This window comes from Haliotis rubra, unplaced genomic scaffold, assembly GCF_003918875.1.
Source record: "Haliotis rubra isolate DU_JTF1 unplaced genomic scaffold, ASM391887v1 Scf253, whole genome shotgun sequence".
NCBI classification, from domain to species: Eukaryota; Metazoa; Mollusca; class Gastropoda; order Lepetellida; family Haliotidae; genus Haliotis; species Haliotis rubra.
Genome location: NW_025766592.1, coordinates 524,555 through 550,819, shown reverse-complemented (window position 1 = coordinate 550,819; position 26,265 = coordinate 524,555). Strand labels below are relative to the sequence as shown.

Here is a 26,265-nt window from a genome sequence, read left to right as displayed (position 1 = left end):
ATTTAGATCCATATTAGTTGCATCTATATTATTATGTAAAATTCTACTAAAGTGACGTATTTTCACTTTGTTTCAGGTCAGGTGTTGTTCAATGGTGGCATGTCAGCAATGCAGATTGAGGCTATCTGCGTTCGATTCACATCCTGTTTGCTCCTCTTGTTGCCTTCATACTTGTTCTTTTGATTCACGTTGCCAATATTGCATTAATTTATCAACCCAATTATTTACTAAATATTTATCAGCCTGCTTACGCCAGGAGTATAGATAAACAACATCGTTTATAAACAAATAATCAAGAGTCAGGATAAGGAAACATTATGGGTTACATAAGACAATTCTAACATGCACCTCCATGGGTACCGAATTAATTGAATACTAATGCCTCTCTGTAAGGGTTTATACTGTTAGCATGATCATGAATAGTTCTTTTTCAAACTATTTTCACCAACAGTTCTGTGTTTATTTAAGATATTAAGTAAAAGCCCAGTTATCCAAAATACAACCGTATCTGATAATCAACTCAGGGTTTTACACAGGCTTTATTAATTCTAAACAAAGCAGGATTGTGAAACCATAGCATAATGTGTTGCTGAATGCAATTTAATATGAAATAAGGTTTTTGGATTTAAGGTACACATATTTGAGAAAATATTGCATCAACTATGAATTGTATGAAACTGTTTATGGAGTATTTCATGAAGAAGATGACATTTTAAAACCATAATTTCACCAATACTTCCGAACTGTTTTCATATATAATGTAAGAGCCACAGTATTATAAACTGAAATATAACTGATGATTAAGATCAGGCATATCGTACCCTGTGAGCCTGATCAGGAGTCAGCTTGGTGTCACCATACATATCCTGTACAAGAGACAGCCACAACTTCGTGTCTGCCTCATAGTCAGCCTCCACAACCAGGATCATGAAGGCCAGCCAAGTGAATTCTGGGAAGGAGTTTCGGTCCATCAATGAAGGCAGCGTCACACCCGAAGCGATCCAACTGACGACAGACGTCACTAATCCTTGGTTCTGGTCACTTTTACGAATGTCCTGTAATAACAGAAAAACAGTGGACCATTATAACAAATGTTTGTCCTGCGGTAACAGATAAACAGTGGACCATTATAACAATTGTTTGTCCTGTAATAACAGAAAAACAGTGGACCATTATAACAATTGTTTGTCCTGCGGTAACAGATAAACAGTGGACCATTATAACAATTGTTTGTCCTGAGGTAACAGATAAACAGTGGACCATTATAACAATTGTTTGGACCATTATAACAATTGTTTGTCCTGCGGATACAGATAAACAGTGGACCATTATAACAATTGTTTGTCCTGCGGTAACAGATAAACAGTGGACCATTATAACAATTGTTTGTCCTGTGGTAACAGATAAACAGTGGACCATTATAACAATTGTTTGTCCTGCGATAACAGATAAACAGTGGACCATTATAACAATTGTTTGTCCTGCGGTAACAGATAAACAGTGGACCATTATTACATTTGTTTGTTTGCTTGTTGTCTAAAAATGCCACACACAGCAATACTCCAGCAATGTGATGGTGACTTGTAAATAATCATGTCAGGGCCAATACACTGATTGATAATGTGATCAGTGATGACAAAATCAACAAAATCACCAAGCCTTAGAAACCACATCCGTGAGTGAGTGAGTAAAGGAGTGAGTGAGTGAGTAAAGGAGTGAGTGAGTTGGGTTTTATGCCTTATTTAGTAATAGTCCAGCCATATCTTATCTGGGAACCCAGGTTGTGTGAGTGAGCGTGTTAGTGAGTTGGGTTTTATGCCAAATTTAGCAATATTCCAGCCAATTCAGATCAGGGAAAACAGAAATGGGCTTTACAAAGTGAAACCATATGGGGAACCAAACCCAGGCCTTTGGCTTATTGAGCGAAGGCTTTGACCACTAGGCTACCCTTTACCTGCCCCCCAAACCAGAGGGAACAAGCATTGTCACTAAGGTGACATAATCCCCCGCCACAAATTATCAAATCAAACTTAAAACTTGGTGTTGAATATGAAGAAAATCTAGTAAACGATTCTTGAGATATCTCGCTGACAAGGGTAAAATGTTAAAGTCCCCTTGTGACCTTGAAATGAAGGTCAAGGTCACCAAACCTGACTGGGACCTTTCTTTTACTGCGATGAATCTAGGTACCAAATAAGAAAAGAATCCAGTCAACAGTTCTTAAGATATTCCAATTCGTACGTACAGACAGACAGACGAAGCCTAATACTATATCACCTGATTCGCACTAAAAGCACTTCGGGGTAAAACAAATATTGAGAAATCCACAATATTGTGGTGCAGTAAGCACAGAAGTCTCCACAGAAACAAGAACCTATCCATGTGTAACCATGACAAGGAGAAATAGGCTGTACTTCACAACCCACTCGGTCCACTGAGCCATCCTACTGCCAGTCATGTCTCACCTTAAATGCTTGTGTAAAAACCAGCTTCATTTCATCAACGGCACCCATGACTGTGAACGCCCTTTCCACAAGAGAGTCGACCAGGTAGCAACAGTTCCTGTAAATACATCAGTTTTCAGAACACAGACAACCAACTTCAGTGACATTTGACCAAACAATACAGATGTGATAAGCATTTCATTTAACAGCCTCTTGCTGTTTATTGCTTTAAAAATGCGAATAACAAACTACATTTAGTGGTCCCTCCCATGAGCTTACTACATACATTGTTTACTGTACATAATTTACCAAACATTCACAATTTATTGCACTGTGTTTCACATATTGTGGGCATGCAATTCACGTACATTATGGCAGGGTTGTCAGTGCAGTATGTTCGAGAATAAATCAGGAAAACACTATTGAGCAAACAATGTTTGTGCTGTCAATATCAAAATGTTTCATAAGGGATTTGTTTGTTTGTTTCTTTCTTTCTTGTTTAATGCAGCCCCCAGCAATATTCCATCTATATGTCTCAGGACAAGATAATCCCATGATGAACGGCATGAGCACGGATCTACGCAAGTGGGACACGATGACATGTGTTTCATAGGAGAATCGCCGATAGTTGGTAACCGCAGTTATAACCTACACATAATCACGTCCAGTCTGGCAATCCAGCCGATCATACGCTGACACTCATCCATGTCATGGACACACCATCAGCCACATCACAAATCATAACCACCCCAAGTTTTGTCATCTGCCACACTGTGCATGAGGAACTGGGGGGAAAATATTCTGCAAACGATACCCATTCATGTTAATAACATGAGTATACCTATCAGACGACCATCTTGGAACTTTCATGAGCGCCTTGATCCAAAACATGATGACCACTGTAGTCTTCCCTGCCACAGCACTAGATATCTGGGACTGTAACAGAATATGTGACAACTCTAAGATCAGTTGAACAAGATCACGAAATTGATTACACCATTATCTGTTTGACTGGCATTTTAGAAGTTGATGAATAATAAGAAAGGTAAGATACTTTATGGATAACAAGTTCTTTATTATATTACGATGCGACGTTTCAGTATAGATTCTTATACCATCATCAAGCAAGAGGTGAGGTGAGATGAAATTTGGTTTAACGTCGTGCTTGAGAATATTTCGCTCATATGACGATGTGCATGCGTGTGTATGTGTATGTGCGGCTGCTTGTACTAGCCCAGACTGAAGCTGGTTTTATAGTGCTAGCCCACTGAGATACCATGCCGCAGGCAATGAAGCATGAATACCCCAGACACATTTTACTGACTCTGAGCTGACCAGTCCTTGATGTACCCATTAATGCCGAGCGCCAGGCAGGGACCAACAAGTACCATATTTTAACGTCTTTTGGTATGACGCGGTCAGGGATTGAACCTGCGACCTTCTGCTCTCCGGGCAGACGCTCTAACCACTACACCATGAAGGCAGTCTTCATCAAGCAAGAGTGTGACACGGTATGAGAATCATATTCTTATTGACGTCATAAGAATTTACATCAAAACGTTGCATCATAATAAAAATAAAGAAGCTGCTATCCATAAAGTATTGTACCTTTCTGATTACACAACATTACCTTTATTTTACAAACATATTTTACTGGGGAAAAAAATAAAAAAAGCCAGTCAAAGAAGGCAAACATTGGTTGTCTCACTGTATGGACACTATGGCCTACCTGTATCATGTCTGTGAACTGTTTTGTGACTGTCCCTGGGAACTGGGATCCCAAAACTGACTTGGCCATTTTGAAGAGTGATTCATCTGCTTGATGGAACTACAGTCAACTCCCGGATGAGTCGACGTCGGTGTCTCTAATATTATGCATAACTCAAGTACCTGTCGTCCTGACCATTCCCGTTATAGTTGTCATCATTTGAATAACGGTTACATGAATTCGTCTCATAAATACACACGATGACTCGAGGAGGAAATTTGGTCCCATGAGATTCAAAACAACAGCAATCTTGTATACATATAAGTCAAGTCAGTCAATGAGAAGTTGATTGGTGTAGCAAACTGATCAAATTAACAAAGCTGCTCACACCTTTCCGCCATTGACGGTGAGTTCAAAGGCAGATTAGTGATTTTACGGAAATCACTGTCTTTGCTAATAAGACTGGAACTGATAAGGTGCCCTATTAGTGATATGGAAATCATTAGGAAAACAAATGCTTAGGTGGAGGAATTAGGACTGGATCATCTTTTTTCTACCCTCATAGACATACCTATGTCTCGAATACATCGATAAAGATCAATTTATTACTTGGTCCCAGCGATTCGAATTTACCAAAACTGGACTTTGCCACATTTTGAAGAGTGATTCATCTGCTGCTAGAAGGGTTTGCTCAATCTTCAAGAACCTTTCATTAAAACAGTTTCACCATCATCAATATGAAGAACTCAACAGGATGTTTTAGAAATTTGATGGAACTACTGGCAAAACACAACCCTCCTCAGTTTGGTTCTTTTCATTTAACATTGCAGACAGCAGTATTGCAGCCATATAACATGGCCTCTAAATAATCAGCCATATAAGATGGACTGGAAAACTGGCAGACTGAAAATTCAGCGGTGGATATTGCGATCAATGGCAGAAATCATCATCAGGGTACAATGACAGGCTTCAACCAGGAAAGGTGAGTGAGGATGGTTTATGCCATTTCTAGATATATTCCATCAGCATAATTACTGGGGACACCATAACTTGGCTAAACACTGTTTCATGTGAGGAATCAACCCATCTCAGATGTTAAATGAACACTTCTACCACTGGGCCATCCCTCAAGGGATCTTTTCTAACCCAGACCAATATGAGAGCATAGGGTGTAGACAAGTAGTATTCAAACACAATCTTAACGAAACAACAAGAGTGAGTGAGTGAGTTTAGTTTTACACTGTTTTTAGCAACATTCCAGCAACATTATGCAGGGGACACCAGAAACGGGCTTCACACATTGTACCCATCTGGGGAATCCAACCTTTGGTGTGATGAGCAAATGTTTTTATCATTAGGCATCTAAAAATAACAACAGAAATGGATGTTCAGATTTACAATGAACTTAATAGTCGAACCCCGTTTACTCGGACCCCGTATATATCCAGAAACCCCGTCTTCCGGATGATTTTTAGGTGAAACAAAACTTATCTTCAGTAATTGTACTCGCTTAGCCGGACCCCGCGTTTCCTGACCCAGACAGAGAATTTTTAAAACATTCCCATAGATTTCCATTGAAGAATGATCCTGTTATCTGGATAGAAAGATCTGTATGCATGTGCATGTGTAAGTGTCACGTCAGTACTATTCACCGCATGACTAAGTGTATTCATTGTTAATCTCTCGACAGGCGTTTGATGTGAATTGATTAATTACCCATCAAAACACTAGGGACGCGTTTAAATAGCTGGCCAGTATTGGTACTTTGGGAAACATGCAGGTATACAGTCATCAACAGTTTCAGCTTACCCTTCACTCTGCAGGAAGTACATGGGGGAGTCGTAGAAGTAGGGCACGATGCAGCTGATGATGTGTATGACGGCGGAGAACTGGTTACACATGGTCAGATTCATCAGGTAGTCCATGCCCTCCGTCACGAAACTGGTTATGCTGAAACAAGTCACAGTGACAGGTCAAGAAACTAAATTTGTTCAGTCCTGGCACCAAGAAACCGATGCTGGAAAGTGTGTGTATGGATACTAATCTTCAGGGTACAGTCCTACACTACAGCTGTTCTTTCAGAGATTTGTCTCAACTGCTCAGTTACCTGCCATCTAATCCTCATTATGGTTGAACATGACTGTGATACACATTATCAACTATATCACATTTTGATGAACCAGTTGTCTACATCAACTTTTGTGACAAATGCAAGGAATTCAAATTTCACAAGAAATCTTGAACAGGGAATCTTGAACAAATATGTAATTTTCTGACTAGAATTGATATTTTTTTACTTATCCTGACTCGTGCTAAATGCTCCTTCTTCTTGTGAATGAAAGTGGAACACTAGAAACTTTGAAGTTCCAATCTAAAAGCGGACATAATATCATCACTCACCCACGAGTAGTCTCCCCTTGCCTCCATTTGGCGCCCTTTGTATCACCTGACCAGCCATGTTTGTCACTCTCCCGTGATGTATGCCCAACACCCGGATTTACAGGGAAATCCAGAGTGCCCTGAGGGGAGGTTGGGAAGGCTGACCTCATGAGTCAGGATAAATATAAAATATCAATTTTAGTCAGAAAATGACATATTTTTCCTTATCCTGACTCATGCTAAATGCTTGCAGAATCCGTCGGAAACGGTGGTGGGTCAGGCCACTTCCTGGATTCACTGGCTGTTGTTTTACGTCCTGTATTACCCCCCATGGGAACTTATGACGGCACTGCTGATGATTCTATTCTTCCAACTTCCATCTGATGAGTCGGTGGGGAACCACAACTTGTCAGATTTCTTCCAAAACTTCTCCTGACATTTTCGTGGATTTTAGATATACTAATTTTCCATTAGTTATCTATTGCAACTCCGATCTCTTGATGTGCGCATCAAGTGGAGATGCGACCCTTCTTCATGTACAAGTATGTCATATACAAGTACAGGATCTATCTCCCATGCCAGCCTGTCCTACCATTTGCTCTCCAGAGCGTTGGTTTTCACAAGTCACGGATAAAAGAGTGAGATTTTTCTCAGCCTTTGTGGAACTGTTAGTTGTTGTGCTACAACAAGTGGCCCAAACTGGTGAATGCCTGAGACGTCTTCGGTGGCAATGTCTCTGAGGTAGTGGTTGGCAAACACTGTCCAATTTCCAAAAGCAGCCCTCCATTTTGTTGTAATCGAGCAGTTTCCATGCAGAGTAAGTGTAGACGCCAAGGCTCTGACTTCGTGGGGATTGGAGGCTCGTGGAGGCTCAAGTCCTGCTGCTTTGTTGGCCCTTAGTATAACGGCTCATATCGTTGTCCATGAGACTTCCGTGGGCGTCTCAGTGGATAAGGGATGAATAGGCTTTGTCCTTTGTAGGTAGACTTTAGTGCTAGCTGACAGGGCATATGGATAAATCCTGTGTATCCTGTGGCCCAAGGAGGATGTAGAGAGTGCTGGGATGTGGAACTGTCTGTCACGCTGGCGGGCAGTTGGTTCTTGGCAATAAAGTCCTATCTCAAATCGTGCTCGTTCAAAGTCCAGAACATGTATTTCTGACATCCGTGCTGCTGTTGCTGGGGCGATCAAGAACAGCGTTTTTCTGTGTCAGTAGTTCAAAGGATGTCCGTTCTAGAGGCTCATAGGTCACTGGTGAGATGATGTAGAACTACGTTGAGATCCCAGGCAGGAGCCTTGAATTTCTTTTGTTGGTCTTCCAACTTGAACGAGCGAAGTAGTGCCAGTATCTCTGGTACTTTGGTCAGCTTGACACCCGTCTTCATGGTGATAACTGTGCTGAGAGCAGCCAGGTACGTTGAGAGTGTTGAACCTTTTAAGTGTCTCGTCTGTCGCAAATGACACAGGTATTCCGCCACTTGAGGATGGGTTGCCTTTACCACTGTAAAGCCTTTCCTCGTTGCATACTGTTCAAATCTCTGCCACTTGTCGTCATACAAGTTGCGAGTTGATCTGCGTAGAGCTAGTGTCACTGCTTTCGCTGCTCTGGCAGAGTACCCTCTGGTCTTCAGGCAAGCTTTGATACGCTCCACACGCGTGTAGCTGGAACAATGCCGGATTCCCGTGAGCTTGCTTGGTGTGTGGATGGACGAGCAGGTTCGACCACTCTGGTAGTTTCAGGGCTGGACTTCCGAGTTCTTGTATGAGGACGGGAAACCATACCCTTGCTGGCCAATATGGCGCGACCAAAATCAGCTGCAGCGTTGTCGTCTGCTTGATTTTCTGTATTACTTGTGTTAATAGTGCTGGGGGTGGAAACGCATAAGTGTTTAGTCTTCCCATGAGATGCTTAAAGCGTCTGTTGTCAATGCCTGAGGATCCGGAATCGGTAAGACGAATGTTGGTTGTTGCTTGTTGAACTTTGTTCCAAACAGGTCTATCAGTGGAGATCCTATTGTCTGTATGACGCACCGGAACACTTCTGGGTGTAACATCCATTCCGTCGGGGATGGTTGTAGTGGACAAGAAATAGCGTCTGCTATGACATTCTTTGCTCTTGGAATGTGGCATGCCTTCATGTAGATGTTCAGGTCGCCGACGATGCTGAACAGGAGAAAGCTGAGTTGTAGCAGATTTGTTGATCTTGTTGATCTTGTTGATCCTTGTTTGTTGATGTAGAACGCTACTGTGGAGTTGTCCATGTGGACCGTGAGCCTTGAGTTCTTTAGTGCGCTGGACCAGTGTTGTAAAGTGTTGATCACTGCTTTCCTCTCCAACAAGTTGATGTGCAGACTCTGATCCTGACTCGACCACTTCCCTGCTGCCACTTCGTTGTCAAGGTAGGCACCCCATCCTTGTAGTGATGCTTCACGTAGAGATGAGTGTTGCAAACCAGCTCTGACAAAAAGGTTCCTCCGCAAACATTCGACTTCCGAGTCCACCATAGGAGGTATGGTTTCAGGCTGTCCGGTAGTATCAGCGGATCCAGACTGTCGAGATGGACGTTCACAAATATTTGTAGTGGGCGCAGTTGTAATCTCCCTCTGCGAGTCATGTCTTGAGCTGAGGTGAGTAGACCGAGCATGCTTTGCCAAGCACGTAGTGTCAACGGAGAGAGCATTGCTTGAGATATCATAAAAAGCACTGCGTAGACCTCAACGGTGTAAATATGGGACGATGGGCTTGGTCACTCAAGTAAACAACCAGGGGGCCGACGATTTTCCAAACGGTAAAACCTTCCACTGGAAGTGATGTCCGTTGAAAAGGAATCTTAGGTAATTCCTTGAGTCTGGATGTATCGGGATGTGAAGGTACGCATTTTGAAGATCTATGCTGGCAAGGTAGTCTGATGGACGAACGAGATGTCGGAGCTGAGGAAGATGTATCATCTTGAATTTTGCTGGTCTGCGGAAATACTCCTGGTTGAACTTCCTCATGTTGTAGATGAGCCAAAACTTCTCCTTGGAATTCCTCTTCGGTACCAGGATAATTGGAGAGTAAAAACCGGGCATGATGAGATCTTGATTTATCTCTTCTACTGCATCTTAGTCGAGTAGAGTCTTGATTGCGCCGTCCAGTTTCACTGTCTGGTCGGCTGCATAGTTGAAGGCCAGCGGGTTGCTTGTAAGCGGTGGAGTGGCTTCCATCTGTATCTTGTACCCTCTGTGTAGTATCTGGGATATGCAGTCGTCCTGTAGTATTCCCAAAGTTTCCCAGTTCCGTTGAAGACGTCCACCCACTGTCGAAGGTTGTACAGGAACGGCTGGGGGTGGAAGACTCCAGTTGTTCCAAACCTGTCCTTCAGCGCTTGGTTCCCCTGGCACCCCTGGGTGCTCAGTCTCTTCCGGGGTTACTTCTGGGGGCTCTTCCTCCTCTAGTGTTGGAATACTTCTTTTCTCTGGCTCTCTGGACTCCTGCAAACTTGGATTTGTTAGAGTAGTGCTGGGACGTCTGGCGAATCACATTTGCCAAGGTATCTATGGACTTTATCATCATGACCTCCCTGATTCGTGTGTAACCTCTTTGGCGACTTCTTCAATTCCTCCTCCGAAGATGGATGATGCTGACCATGGGGCTCTGTATAAGGACTTGATGAACCGCTCACTCCAGGTGCATCCGATGAGAGTCAGGCCAATAATGCTTGCCTCCTCAGGAGAGTCAGGGATTTCAAGTGTTCCACTATCACTTCATTTAAGAAGAAGCAGACAAGCATTTAGCATGAGTCAGGATAAGGAAAAATAATACATCAAATGATAAAAAAATACTCCATCTAACTTCTTTAGTTCAGGTACAGCAAAGTCACACACACTCATACACACTCTCCCTTCCTCGCCTCTTATGACCAGTACAGGTTGCCGAGGACCTATTCGGAACCAGAATCCCCGTGAGATCACTTCTTGTGCTAGGAATTCACTTTTTAAAAGATATTTGACTGGGAACCTTGAAGAGATCATACATCATGAGACACAAAAATACACAACTTCTTTATTATTTCAGGTGCTGCACAGTCACACACTCTCCGTCCCTCCCTAACCTCTTACGACCAGTACAGGTTGCTGGGGAACCATTCTGAACCAAGATCTCCTTGACAAACACAAGACAAAGATATACTAAAGCATGGCTGCCAATACAGGTGTAGTTGCTCTTACTTGTGTCCAATACTGGTCATAGTGAGAGCTACAAAGGAAGCCACGGGGTTCTTGAGTTTGAGTCCCCTCGTAACTGGCATCAAGAAGTCATCCTTCAACAGGTCTGGCGGCACCATCTCGGCAGCAAGTTGTTGTGACGGGGAAGGGATGCTGTGTTTATGCAGCTTGAGCTTCAGCAGCAAGTCCCAGGCCCAGTTGTTGAACTGCTGCTCTTGGGTTTGGTTCTGTCGGACTACTGACGCCATCTGCAAGAAAACCCCATGTGAATGCTTACAACATACACAGCAATATTCCAGCATAATGAGGGCAACCTGTATATAAAGAATAACACGGACATGACATGACTCACTGACTGAGTTTCATTTTACGCCGCTTTTAGCAATATTCCAGCAACATCATGGCGGGGACACCAGAAATGGGGTTTACACATTGTACCCATGTGGGGATTCAACCCCTGGTCTTCGGTGACAAGCCAATGCTTTTAACCATTAGGCTACCCCAATCACCCCAGACCACATGTAATCGTGATAGATATTATGAGCTGAAATGAATGTTCAGGGTTCTGGTTCTGTTGTACAACTCATGCCACCTACATAAGGAACCGCCATGTTAGTTTACAACATACACAGCAATATTCCAGCCTTATGAGGGTAACCCATATCAGTGTTTCCGCTCTCCCGTATATACTTGAAAATTCGTTTGGGGACCGTAAATTGAAGCCAGCCGGACACTGTGTCCGTAAATAATCATGTATTAAAACAAAAAATCATGGGTAAGCGAAAGGACAGTCTTGGCTGTGCTTTCATGGTAACTAAAAATTGTTAGGTTTTGGAAATACCCAGGCCAAAAATAACTTTAGAATGAGTACTTTACAGTATGGTAATAGGATATGACCGCAAATTTCATTCATGACCGTAAAATTTTAGGTCGCCAGACACAGTGTCTGATAAATAATTAAGTCAGCGGAAACGCTGTATATACAGTAGAATCTGCACCAGTGATTGATATTATGAGCAATAATGCATGATCATGGTTCTGGTTCTGTCAGACGACTCATGTCATCTGCCAACTCCATCAACGTACGACCTCTGTCTACATCATCCAAGTTATCACCTCAGAAATCAGCACAAACCTACAGCATTTTGTACGAAAGATATTTTGTACTCACCTGCCTGATACCCTCTCCAATGACAGCCCCCATGTGTCTGTTGGATATGTACTTGGAATAACACTCCACGAGTAGTAGCGCCACCTGGCGGTGAAGTCGTACCGGCAACACAGGTGCTCCCGTCTGAAAACAAAATGGTTAATATGCCCACACTCTATTGAGAAACTCATAGGAATGCCAACAGTTTCACAACAATCAAAATTTCCATGCTGAAGCCAACCAACTGTTTATTTAACAAGCACCATCACACATTATATTTTGTTTCACTATTAACAAATAAAATTGCATATCATGACTTCAGAGAATTTTGAATTCATGATGAGAAAAAATTGTATTTTCAGCAATAATTTTAACTGGGACACTATCTAACATTTCTGTTATATTGTATAATAAATGTGGGTGCACACAGGCATCAACCAAGAGACCACAATTTATCAGCAGACATGTCAATTGGACATAATATGAGTGAAGAGCCAGGTTAGAATTGGTCTTCAGCAACCCATGCTTGTTGTAAAAGGCGACTAACGAGATCAGGTGGTCAGGCTCGCTGACTTGGTTGACACATGTCGTCGTATCCCAATTGCGAGGATCGATGCTCAATCTTGATCACTGGATTGTGAGGTCCAGACTTGATTATTTACAGATTGCGGCCATATAGCTGAAATACTGCTGAGTGCCTTTTAAACAGCAACAAACCAAGCAAACCAATTGACATAACTTTTCTGTAAAATGCCTGTGTGGATTTTGTTATGCTGTGATTTTTCGGATCAGCATGTTTATTTTAATCAAGAAGTCTCATGATTTTTATGATTGAAAGCTATTCTAACATGACCTCTAAATGTGTGGTCAAGGCTCTTGAAGTAATTCATTTGGATCACAATGAATTATTTCTTTGTCTCTCGTAGTTGATTCTCCAATTATCTCCTCATGGTGCAGTTCTTACCTGTGTATCAATGCTCCAGTTCTTACCTGTGTATCAATGCTCCAGTTCATCCGACTGAGCACAAGTCTAGCCAGCTGGTTCTCCGGCTGTCCGAGATCTGCCAACAGCAGCCACTGCCTCAATACCAGCATATCCGGGTCGCTAGGCAACCATGACCACATTGGCAGCTCACGGAACAAGTACAGCGACATCTAGAAAGGAGAAAGAGAAAACAAATCTTATCATCTTTTTGTTACATCAAACGACAGGAGAACATTTTGTATGTCTCCGACTGATCAGTGTCATCATTTATCACGAATTAATACTGCCACAGAATGAGTCTGGATATATAATTTCAAATATCAACAAAGACAGACACTTAAGTAAACAATTTTACATTTAAATTGCTTGTTGAGCTTTACCTTCATCAGTCGATTGGTATCTGATGAAATGATGTTCACAACAAACGTCAGAAGATGGATGACAGACAAACAGGCCATGATAAGCTCACTTAACTATCAGTCAGGGTGGGTTAAGATATATAGGTTATCGACGCGTGAGTTTTGGGATGGTTAATATCCTGCATTAGGAATAATCATTGTATTCACGGAGCCTTGGCGAGCTAAATACATAGTGTTTATTCCTAATGCAGGATATTAACCATCCCTAAAAACACACGAAAGTGTGATAACCCTATTTATCATACAATGTCGCTTTTTGCTTTAAAATTTTAAAAATGCGATTTCAAATGCCACAAATCATGAAACTAAACTTCGTGGAATGTCTATGACATCACAAATATGTGCGGAGTAATATGTTACGCCACAAGCCCGGTGACATAATTTTCTCCTGATCACTCAGCGGTCATCTAGCTCCCAGTAAGCTTTTATGCTAAAGCACGTATTGTTGTCAACAAATCTTAGCTTACGCTTGAAAAAATAACAAACTCACGCGGAACTTCAGAAATCTTCAATTAACCTTTAAACAACCAAATACGCTTTTAATGTTAGCGTGACACTGTGCACCGTTCTCTCGCTAACACTGACAGTCGGTCGGGGAACTGATGTTGGTATTTTCGTAAGCCTATGAATTTCTATCTTCGCTTTGTAATCTACTCCATCTATCAAAACCAGGCATGAATTTTCTGGGATCAAAGCACTGACAGTACCGTAACCACGCCATTAATCGGGACACGACCACCAACCCTTGACGCCATGTTTGTTTACACTGTGAAAGTAGTCCCTGAAATTGCGCATATGACCTCTCTAATAACCCCAACAATGGTACCAGTATTTGGAATGGAACATGCTCACATGACCACTTGGCTACACAACACAGACAGCAAAATTGACAATACAGCACATCAGCTAAGTAAGAGTTCCAGTAGTTGAGGACCAGTGAGTAGTCTTGAGGTTACATCCTCCGCTTGTCTTGCCCAAACTCCAGGTTTGATTCTCCAACTGTGTACAATATGTGAAGCCCATTTCTGGAGTCCCTCGCTGTGATTTTGTTGGAATATAGCTAAATGCAGCCTAAAACCAAACTCGCTCTATAACAAGCTGATGCCTGCATACAAGCCTTGAGTTGCCACAGAATATTGCCAGACATTTCCTGATTACTTTTGACAACAATCATGCTAATATACTACGCTCAAGTATATAAACTTTAGACAATATGTTGTGAAACTTTTTCGCTTTGCTGGTGTTAACAAACATAAAGTGACAATGTCACTCACCATTCCCAGTTTAGGCATGACCTCCTTTGACCTCTGCAGTAGCAGCGACAGTATGAAGGGATGTCGGATCACGATGGAAGAGAGCAGCTCTCGACCCACCTTGGAGCAGAACTCACGTGTGTGGCTGCATGTGTATGAGATCTGGAAGTAATTACAGTAATAAGTCTTACCGAAAGAAGCATTATTGCACAAAGATGCTACTTCCCTGAAAAACATCTTACCCACTCTTAGTATTTCACTACTTGACAACAAACAAGCGTCCATATTTTTAAAAAACTCTTCCAAAGCAGAAAATAAAAAAGTGAAAACAGAACACAAAATATACAGAGAATGAGTGAGTTGGGGTTCGTCTTAGAACACATCAGTTACATCATGCATACGTGATCACATTATAACTTAGTGAGTGATAGAGTGAGTTTAGTTTTACGCCGCACTCAGCAATATTCCAGCCATATGGCGGCGGTCTGTAAATAATCGAGTCTGGACCAGACAATCCAGTGATCAACATCATGAGCATCGATCTGCGCAATTGGGAACCGATGACATGTGTCAACCAAGTCAGCGAGCCTGACCACCCGATCCTGTTTGTCGCCTCTTACGACAAGCATGGGTTACTGAAGATCAATATTCTAACCCGGACCTTCACAGGTATCATAATTTAATAGCTTACTAATGCCTTAGAAGTACCGAGGCAAAACCTTTCAAGATGATATAACCAGAAGAGTACAATTAACAAAACAGTCTACAAAAATGAGATCATTGACACTAAAAGTTACTCCATAAATGTAACAGTCAAAAGTATGAATGTTAGTATTTGAAGCTTTGAAGTTACAAAAACAGCAAGGTGTCAACCGGAACTGACCTCAAACACTCCGAAGCTGACTGTCTGGATGAAATCTACTTCTTGTTCAGGCCGACACTGAGCCATGTTGGCAAATGTTGTAAGCAGGTAGATGGTCTCAGACGTCTGAAGACTCAACAGATTGTCTGCCAACTGCTGTCTGCTGTCAGGATCTGAGAACAGGAATGGCTAATCCTGAATGTTCAGTTGAGATGAATCTGCATTATAGGATCACATATCTCTTCAGCAAAAGGATCGTATCATGGGCCTAGATTTTCAAAGCTCTCTTAGTGCTAAGACAGCTTCTAAAATCTAGGCCATGGTCCTTCTTCAACATGGGGTCATGTCTGCTAACATCAACTAATGGTTCATCATCATGTCAACTTCAGCATAGCTATCTTCCCGGTACTCATCATCATCATCATCATCATCATCATCATCATCATCATCAACCTTCTACACATACTTATGAGGGCTGATCTCCTGCTACCACTATTACTAACACCCACCTTTAAGATAGCCCTGGCAGTGTTCTACAGGGGTAGAGTGTCAAGGTTGAGGGTGTTGCCTTCACCCACTACCACTTACTTTTAAGATAGCCCTTACAGTGTTCTACAGGGGGTACAGTGTCAACTTACCTTTAAGATATCCCTGACAGTGTTCTACAGGGGGTAGAGTGTCAAGGTTGAGGGTGTCGCCTTCACCCACTACCACTTACCTTTAAGATAACCCTGACAGTGTTCTACAGGGGGTAGAGTGTCAACTTACCTTTAAGATAACCCTGACAGTGTTCTACAGGGGGTACAGTGTCAACTTACCTTTAAGATAACCCTGACAGTGTTCTACAGGGGGTAGGGTGTCAAGGTTGAGGGTGTGACTCTGTCCCTGGTGTAGCACCCACAACAGCTGCCACATGCTGTCACTAGACACACAGGTGTAAGGCATGTCCGCCATGAACTGCCATGACCCCAGTCTGAAACAAATATACACAAATAAGAACAGTGCACTTGAACTAAAATAATCTCTTTAAAATTGTTGTTTTCAGTACAACTCCAAAACCGAAGAGCCCTCTGCTGAAAATGTTTCCCTGTTAAGTGAAATTTTGTAGCCATGCGTCAGTGAACTATACGATGCTTTTGTTCATAATGATACCCCCCCACCAGAAATTTACAGAAATTCTAATAAATTTGGCATTTTAAAACTTATATTTCACAAATTGAATTTCAGCTAACTTTTCTAGAAACATGGAAACAAAATTTAGAACATGTATGTCATAACACTTCTCCCAAACACAACCAACTCATGATGGACCCTTCCACAAATGTGCAGCCATCTTGCCAAGGCAAGGGAGTTAACCATCCATGAAAGTCTAGTTTCACCCTTGCTGACTTGGCTACAATTTTGGAGGTGTAGTTTGCCTGGACTACTAACTTTATGCATCGTATAATCAAAATCATGTAACCATGGTGACATCCAATTCAACAACTTGGCAGCTGCCATAGATATTTTGGTTGATTGCAGCATTTCCAAAATGTGTACTGAACAACTCACAGTGTAGTGTTTCATCATGGTAAAGATTTTGATTATCAACCTGACTGTCCTCAATCATTATATTTTAATATTTAAGCAAGTGATATGAAAGGTGGAATCTGTTTGGTCAAGTTGAAGGACACAAGAAGGGACATAACTCATAATAGCAGCCGCTGGTGGATCGAGCCAAGAGATTGAAAGCTTCTTCAGTAATTGAAATTGAACTCAACTCAGTGTTGACTTACTGACTGACTGACTGACTGACTGAGTTTGGTTTTACGCCGCTTTTAGCAATATTCCAGCAACATCATGGCGGGGAACACCAGAGAATGGGCTTCACACATTGTACCCATGTGGGGATTCGAACCCGGGTCTTCAGCGTGACGAGCCAACGCTTTAACCACTAGGCTACCCCACCGCCCCTGAGGGAGCTTGAAAATAGCTTTGGTATAATGTGTTTTTCACTTGAGATTCAACATTTTCAAATACCGGTAAATAAATATTTCATTGCAAACTACATAATAAAACACAACACATCTAATAAGATAACCAACAGATCAAACTTCCAACCAAAGTTCCACTGCTGCAAATCAAACCATGAGATAACTACACAGCATACAACCATAAACCCAAGAGAGAAAAGCACACAAAACTTGAAAAGGAAATTTCATCACAAAAATTTGAAATTTAACAAAATGTGCAGCAATTATTATCACAGTAATGACATGGTTTACTCACAAGTCTGACTCATGATAGCTGAAAGTTTAGGAAAAGTCTTGTCATAACACTGTCTGAAAACTTTCAAAAAATCTCAAATTCATCAGGCAGTCTGGATTTATATTCCAAAGTAAGTGGGGCCAATTGTAAATAAAAATAATGCATTTGGGATATTTTCCAACAGTACATTTATTTGTCTTTTAATAATCTTAAAATATTAAACTTAAATATAAGTTAAAAAGATATAAAAACAACAACTACCATAGTTTTTTATATGAAATGAATACATTTTCAACTGTTTGAGAAGAAATCTCCCTTTTCCAGTAACCATGATTACCGATCCGAATCTGAGAGAAGAGAACCTATAACCTACTTAAAAGTCCAAAGCTTGAGTCTTTCTTATGTCTTATATAACTTTGTTTACATTTAAAACCATGTTCAAAAGTCTTGAAAAAAACATAAAAATTACCCAAACAAGACCTAAAACTACACCACATGAACTTGTCTGGGAGCATTGTATGAAGTTATTCTGCATTAGCACTGCAACGATTCGGTTCGATTCATCGAAAATTGAATCTGACACCTTGGTTTCGATATTTGATAATGATTATCACTATTTCGATTCGATATCTGAGTGCTGTTCTGTGTTTAAACATCATATTTTATTTGTTTGAAAACGGTTCCATCATTTACATTCCTGACTTCCTAGTCAAATCTCGGAAAAAGTTTTCAGTGTGATATGTTTGTTTAATAAACTCTGAGTTAAACGAAATCTGATGTTTTGCTTGTATGAAGAGTCAAATCGATAATGATCAAATCGAGGGTTCAATATTGAAAATCGAATCGAATCGGGGTCTGGGTGAATTGTTGCAGCCCTATTCTGCATTGTAGACATTGATAAAACACTGTCATAATAAGAATATAGTCTGAGATGACTGGCCGTCAAAAGGTATTTAGAGGGCCAGGGCCAGGCTCAGATAAACTGGTGGCCCTGGCAAGTTTGATTCGAGTAACTCTGACTCTTTATACGCTAAGCCAAATCATATACCATACTTTGCAGTGTAACATGCTCACTTTTATGAAGTGTTTGTTTTGAATTTTTCCAAATGCTGGAAAACATGTGAAAAAGCATGTCAACAAATCTATACTGCATGAAATATGCCAGATAATCCGATTTCAAAACAAGTGTTTGCCACTAACATGGCAATGTCCCCTGCCGCTAGAAGAATGAAACATACCATATTTACTAGGGTTTTTTTGTGTGGAAGATTACCTTTTGTGTGATAAAGTTTTGAGTCATGGTCACTTCTCAGAATCTTCTCCTAACCCTGAAGATATTTCAGGAATGTAGTTGATTTGAATGTATTCACGTAGATCCACTGTCAGTATCAGTGTGTATAAGGGCTGGGGTGGGTCCTAATTTTCTACCCAAGTACCCCACCCCCCATTACCCTAGCCTACCCTGATACCCACTATGTAAACAACCAATGTAGGTTGTCGACTTAATTGAAGACATTGGGTGCATCTTTTCACGAGATATCGCGATTACATAAGTTTGAAAAGTGGTATGGTGACCTTGAAAATAAGGTCAAGGTCACCCAAATCGACTCGTATCTGTGTAATCCCAAAATGTAGGCTGTCACCAAATATTTGAAGACGTTGGGTACAACAGTGCATGAGATATCGTGTTAACAAGAGTTTGAAAAGTGGTCAAAATGTCGTGGTGATGTTGAAAATAAGGTCAAGGTCACCCAAATTGACTGATGGCTGGTAATCCTCCAGTGTAAGCTTTCACCAAATTTGAAGACATTGGGTACAACAGTTTATGAGATACCGCGTTAACAAGAATGTTATACGTATGTACGTACAGACGCTGCTGAATACAGAGTTCCCCATTCCGCGTTGCGGCTGGGGACAACAAAGAAGTGCTCTCTGTATTACGGGACATGTGTCTGTGTCCTGGTTTATTATTTTTCATTCAATATTTTTTGCATTAATTTTCACAAAATTGTGTGAACTGTAAATCAACCTAAACACGCAACAGATTCATGCAAGACTGGTGATCAGCACCGTGATTCTGTGCAATTCGTTTTGCAATAAACAGGATTCTTCTTTCCTGATTCCCTGATAACAGAATGGGTGCTGCATTACTGCAAAGAACGATGCCACAAATTTCCTGTGGTCTGCAGTTAATTTTGCATTGATCATTTGAAGAAACACTTTCAGTGAATGAATGAGTTAAGTTCTATGCCGTTTTAGCAATATTCAAGCAACATCAAGGCTGGGGACACCAGGATTGGGCATCACACTTTGTGCCCATTTGGGAATCGAACTTGAGCAAAATGTCAGCAAGATGGGTGGATGCTTTAACCACTTGTCTACCCGACCGCTCCCCAAAACAGTTAGAAGAATGGAATTTCATCAGGGGTGGAAATAACCCATTACCCGACATCCCAGTCCAGTGTTTTTTCTGTCAGGCAAGCAAATTTGAACATCATGCTGTACCGGTGTCCAGTTTACTTTCCAATGTTAATTATGTTGCTTATTTAAAAAATCAACAAGAAAATCGGCCAGTATAGTGGAAAAATTATCAGGGCAAGTGATTTTACATGTGCCAATGTACCGGAGTACACTAGCAATGTTAAAGTTACTTCCATCCCTGATTCATGTTTTTGTCTTGTTTGGAGATATTAAAGTTAACACTAATGATTTACATAGTATGCACACTGACTTTTACTGTTACATCTCCATAAACACAACAGTCAATCGTTAAATGTTTAGCACAAATATTTCCTAATAAAATGGAGAACGTACTTCTGTGCGGTGAGGATGCAGTAGGTGGACCTCATGAAGAACTGGTCAAACTCCATCTGGAGTCTCTTCAGTGTGCCTGGGGTCAGCCGGTCAGAGTTGTGGGCCTTGAAGGTCAGCCAGTGGTCGGACACGAAGGACACAGTTTGTCTGGAAGAAGGAGGTCAGACATTGTAAGTCGTTTCATTTGCAAAACATACAGCAGACAGAAATGGACAGACAGAAACATTACATTAATACATTCAATCACAGAAGTCTGGGTATTTCAGAAGACACAGAAAAATGTGAACTGATACTCTCATGAGCGCATTGACCTGATCTTTGGTGAGTCGTCTGTGATTCGAACACACATTCTCAAGTCAATCACCTAACTGCCAGAACAAAAGGTAAACAATCCAACCCACTCAGCTCCACAAAAATGGTAGTCTAGATCACATGTTTTGAGTACCCCTCAGCCAAGTGTAAATTGGCATGTCTCCAATGAAAGTGGTCAAACGTAACACATGTTATATTAGATTACATTTTATCAGTAAAGTACAGATTCTAATGTGTTTTTGAGGCTGAATCCCATCCTGAATTTGAAGCTAAGAGTTAGGCATCTAATCGCCAGTGCACAAAGTCAGCAATCTAAGCTACTGAGCCACCATGGCTTCCACATGGAAGTCACAGGAGTTATTCTCTTGTTCAGCTGTCCGTACCTTACTCCACACATACCTGATCATCTTGCCCAGTCTCTTGTTCAGCTGTCTGTACCGGGCCATGCAGTATGTCTGTAATCCAGACCCCAAGAGGTTCACCCAGCAGGTACAGAAGGCAAACGCCCTCATTATGTCCACCTCGAGAGAGTGATCAATGTTATAGTGAGATGTGCCTGAAATAAAAACGTAATCAAATTTAACTGATTTTCTGGCAATGCAATACATGGCCCATTTCAATGTTATAATGGCAAGATAGATATACAGTTGATCCCTTTAACAACTACTTGTCACAGCATGCATTACTCTCAAATTTTAGCATATGAATACAGCTTTCACAAAGGTGATTTGATCTTGCAAGTTTGTATTTTAGTACACGACAAGACTCAGGTGCCTCTGAAAAGAAAACTTGATTTTCTTCTTTAAATTGTTCACTGACATAAACAAATGTCAATGTCAATATCTTGCTACAACTCATATTAACGTTTCTGATTTCCTGACCATGTTATTAATCTTAACAAGATGATTGTTACTAATTTATAACAATTTGATTTTGGTAGTCACTGAAACAACAACTATAGCAATGCTTCACAAGTCTCAAGCTCATCAACTTGGCCTTTTCAGTGAAGAAGTTAACATACGTTACTCTTTGATTCTGGTAAGTTAATAATATTGGATCAAAATAAAACAAGAGCTGTAATGCAATGTCACTATGTCAGTCCTGTCTGGAAGGTAGTACATCCCACATACCTGACTGGGGAAGTCGGGTAGCCTAGTGGTTAAAGCATTTGCTTGTCACGCTGAAGGCCTTGGTTCAATTCCCCACATGGGTACAATGTGTGAAGCCCATTTCTGGTGATATTGCTGAAATATTGCTAAAAGTGGCATAAAACCCAACTCACTCACTCACTCACATACCTGACTCGTCTATGGTTGCCTTCAGCACATGGGCAAACACTGCAGTGATGGGGAACTGCATCAGTATGGCCACAATGTCGTTCTCATGGAGATACAGCCAGGCATGTGTTGGGTCCTCATCCTAGGGGAAACACAAGATATACACAACATAAATACAAGATATACACAGGATATACACAGGATATACACAAGATATATACAAGATATACACAAGATAAACATAGACAGTGAACATGATAATCCAACATAGATTGGTCACTTGCATTGTGTGAATATTTGGTTTGCTGGTTTGTTTCTAAACGAAGCACTCACCAATATTCCAGCTATACCAGATAAATCTTGACCACACCATCCAGTGATTGCTCTAGTGAACAACAACCCATGTAGTCACAGTATGATGACACACATGCCACCAAGTCTGACCACTTGACCCATTCGCTTGCTGGGGACCACTCTGACCCAGAATCTCTATTGGATTTCCTGCCTTACTGAGTGAATATGGTTTTACTCAACTTTTAGCAATATTCCAGCAATATCACATTGCGTGACACCAGAAATGGGCTTCACCCATTGTACCCATGTGGGGAATCAAACTCGGGCATTCAGTGTGATGAGCAAATGCTTTAACCACTCAGCTACCCCACTGCCCTTCTTGCTCAGTGGGGCGGTGGGGTAGCCTAATGGTTAAAGCGTTGGCTCGTCACGCCGAAGACCCGGTTCGAATCCCCACATGGGTACATTGTGTGAAGCCCATTTCTGGTGTCCCCCGCCGTGATGTTGCTGGAATATTGTTAAAAGCAGCGTAAAACCAAACTCAGTCAGTCAGTCAGTCTTGCTCAGTGACTGGGTGTTCAGGAAACACCATGTTGCGAGAAGAACATACCTCTTCTCCATCTGAGTCGACCAGGATCCAGGTGTTCTCCATCTGCATGCTCTCCTTGGTCAGGGAGGTCCGCATCTGACTCATAAACTCCTCGCGGGATCTGAACAACAAACACGTGACCTGTTTCAGACCAACATGTGCTATATATCAGACTATTTTCCATGTCATAGTGACTGGATGTATCCTAACTACAGTAAACCATGTTTATGAACACGCTCATAATTAACTGACAGATATTACAAACTGAGTTTTCTTTGTCCCAATCACATGCTGTCTATTTCAGTTGAAAAGTATAAAACAAACTATGGATATAAGAAACCAAAATTAGTGGTCCTTTGAGTTTGTTAAGTCCTGGTTGATTGTGTCTCAGTTAGAGTTTGTTTCATAGCTTCAAAGTGACTAGAAGTGCTGTTACCATGGTTACTATGGAAACAAAAGCAGAGATCTTCCTCACTGACTCTTCATATTATGAGTTACATAATGAGTCAACAGTAGATAGGTGATTTTACATGTTGAATGGTCTTGTCTATTTCATGGGCAGCACAGATCATGCAACTGACATCGGAGGCTAAATATGGAAGCACAAGGGCGAATAGTGTCTTCTGTCCTCCACACCAGATAGTTTGATAACAGACCTTATACATTCTGCTGAAACAATTTTAGGGAAGTGTGTAAGCTTTGCCTAATTCTGCTCACTGTGTAGGGAAGAGTACAGTTGCCAGTGCAGTAACGAGATGATCCAGCACCGGGCTCCCAAAGGCTCCCTGCATGGAGTTGGATCCAGGCTCGGGAACCTGTATCAGCTTGGTGGCCCACTTCCCCACCCCAGCCGGACATCGCAAGGATGTGGTTCAGGGTGAACAGGTGGTCGTCAAATGTTGCTACTCTTAGAAGTGCCGCCACCTGTCAGTTTAAAAACAAGCATGTTACCATTTAAACTCTACTTTTTTCTGAGCCTATCCGATGGTACACCGTACAAAATTGACAAAAGGACTGACCTCAGAATCACTGGAATTAAAATTAACAAGGAAGCACCGTAACTGTTCCTTCAAGTGTGGTCAGCACTAGAATTGCAGTATCTTTTAGTACTCTAATGCAATCCTTTTTGCTAAAGTTTATATGTAGAGAGAAGGAATAGTACACATAATATGGTTCTCAGAGGTATGGCTGAAATTTAAACTAAATGGAGTCCAAGGCATAATATCACAAACACGTTTGGTGAGTGAGTGAGTGAGCATGACAAGTGAAGGCTTTAACCACTAGGCTACCCAACCGCCCCACAAACATGTTTGGTACAAAAAGTTGGTGGGTGGGTGCGTGGGTGGGTGCGGTGCGCATGCGCGTGATGCGTGCGTGAGTGAGTGAACTGCAACTCTTCAGATGACTGAGCCAAAACTGTCCCATTAGTGCAGTGAGGGAGCCGTGAACTACTCACCAGTCTGTCAGTCCACTGTCTGATGTTGGTGACAAACTCCACATCCTTGATAGGGCGCCGGTGAAACACGAACAACACAGATATACAATCACGCAACTTCTGGACCTGGTGCTGAACATCTGCTCGGTGGCTGGCCGATGCTGCAAGGAGAATTCCAGCAATGAATGTCACAGCATAACTAATAAAAAATAAGTGCGATAAAGAAAGTGAACATGATGAATAGGTCATATGTTGTATTTGGGATCAGACTTGTCAGGAAGTACTGATTCTAGTACTTTTGTTAGGTTGAGTCCCATCCGGCATTCGAACCCACACCCCCAGAGTCAGGTACCTAATCACCAGCACACAAAGTCAGCCATCTAGCCAGGCCAGGCTAACTTCTTTCTACACAGAGTGAAGATGTATAGTTTTGAGAGAGGATTAATCAATTCTTCAGATGTATTCTTTATGTTGAAATTACAACCTTATTTAACAAAATGTACACCTGAATGTTGTTACATCTAAAAGTAATGAGTGACGTTTTCTATCACATTGACAACAGCCTTTTCCCAAGCACTATAACCTTCTTTATATGTTTTATGTCAGTAAAATATGCAAGAATCTATGCATCCTTTAATTTTGCTTATGCAGGTCTTGCCTGATTTGAACTACTCCCTATGGTTTGTCAGATTCAGAAAGAAATCATATCAGAACAAAACATCCGATCTTAATACAACTGGGGAAAATCTGTACATTTGGCATTACTGATCAATAAACAAAATTTGGTGTTAATGAGCTGGAACATTCTGTGCCTGCTTATTTTGTCAATGAACAGATTTGGAGAAATAAACTCACCATGAACTGGAGTATTTTTTGGGATGTCTCTCAGCCCAGGGGAGTTCATGAACAAGTTGTGAAGGTAGGATTCAACTTGCAGCCTGAAATACGACACAAGCACTTTTCAAGGAAAGATAATACCTGTAAAATTTACCACATGCTGAATAGTGTTGTAAGAATAAACCAGGGGTAGGTAACTCTTAGAACACTTGCAAGGCATAGATAGCGAACTTGTCACCAGAGTTAGTTAGCTTTTACACCATGTTTAGCAACATTCCACCAATATCACAATGAGGAAAGGAAGAAATGGGCTTCACACATGTACCCATGTGGGGATTCAAATCCAGATCTTCGTTCGTGATGAGTGAACGCTTTGACCACTAGGCTACCCTACTAACCCTTTCCTAAGGGACAGAGGAGTGTGTGGGTGAGGTTCTATGCCGCTTGTAGCAATATTAAAGCAATATTACGGCGGGGACACCAGAAATGGGCTTCACACATTCTACCCATGTGGGGAATCAAATCGATGTCTCCATTGTGATGAGCAAAAGCTTTGACCTGTAGGCTACCCCTCTAGCCCTCTCCTAAGAGATGGCCGCCTCCTTGGTGTAGTGGTTTGAGCGTCCGCCCGGAGAGCGGAAGGTCGCGGGTTCGATCCCCGACCACGTCATACTAAAAGACGTTAAAATATGGTACTTGTTCGTCCCTGTCTGACGCTCGGCATTAATGGGTACAACAAGGACTGGTCGGCTCGGAGTCAGTATAATATGTTTGAGTGGGGTATTCATGCTTCACTGCGGAATGGTATCTCAGTGGGTTAGCACTATAAAACCAGCTTAAGTCTGGGCTAGTACAAGCAGCCGCACATACACATACACACGCATGCACGTCGTCATATGAGCGAAATATTCTCAAGCACGATGTTACACCCAATTTCACCTCACCTCCTAAGAGATAACCAACAATCCACAGTACTTTACTGGGATATACAAGAACAGCTACAAGAAACAAGGATGTGGCAAGGCCTGGCCAAACTGTCAGGGTTTTAACGGCTA

At 41.6% G+C, this 26,265-nt stretch overlaps 1 protein-coding gene across 1 annotated transcript in view; it reads right to left on the bottom strand.

The window, feature by feature from the left end:
* LOC124279614 (ectopic P granules protein 5 homolog) overlaps positions 1-26,265 on the bottom strand; it is an 84,561-nt gene that overhangs the window by 39,109 nt on the left and 19,187 nt on the right. Inside the window, 21 exon segments of the mRNA XM_046715458.1 lie at positions 822-1,055; positions 2,466-2,562; positions 3,286-3,380; positions 4,174-4,259; positions 4,824-4,858; positions 5,962-6,102; positions 10,740-10,984; positions 11,908-12,030; positions 12,877-13,041; positions 14,565-14,705; positions 15,427-15,578; positions 16,224-16,378; positions 17,674-17,691; positions 20,467-20,613; positions 21,178-21,334; positions 22,077-22,197; positions 22,960-23,059; positions 23,656-23,801; positions 23,803-23,862; positions 24,395-24,534; positions 25,229-25,311. Of these exon segments, the coding sequence (XP_046571414.1) occupies positions 822-1,055; positions 2,466-2,562; positions 3,286-3,380; positions 4,174-4,259; positions 4,824-4,858; positions 5,962-6,102; positions 10,740-10,984; positions 11,908-12,030; positions 12,877-13,041; positions 14,565-14,705; positions 15,427-15,578; positions 16,224-16,378; positions 17,674-17,691; positions 20,467-20,613; positions 21,178-21,334; positions 22,077-22,197; positions 22,960-23,059; positions 23,656-23,801; positions 23,803-23,862; positions 24,395-24,534; positions 25,229-25,311 (2,641 nt within the window).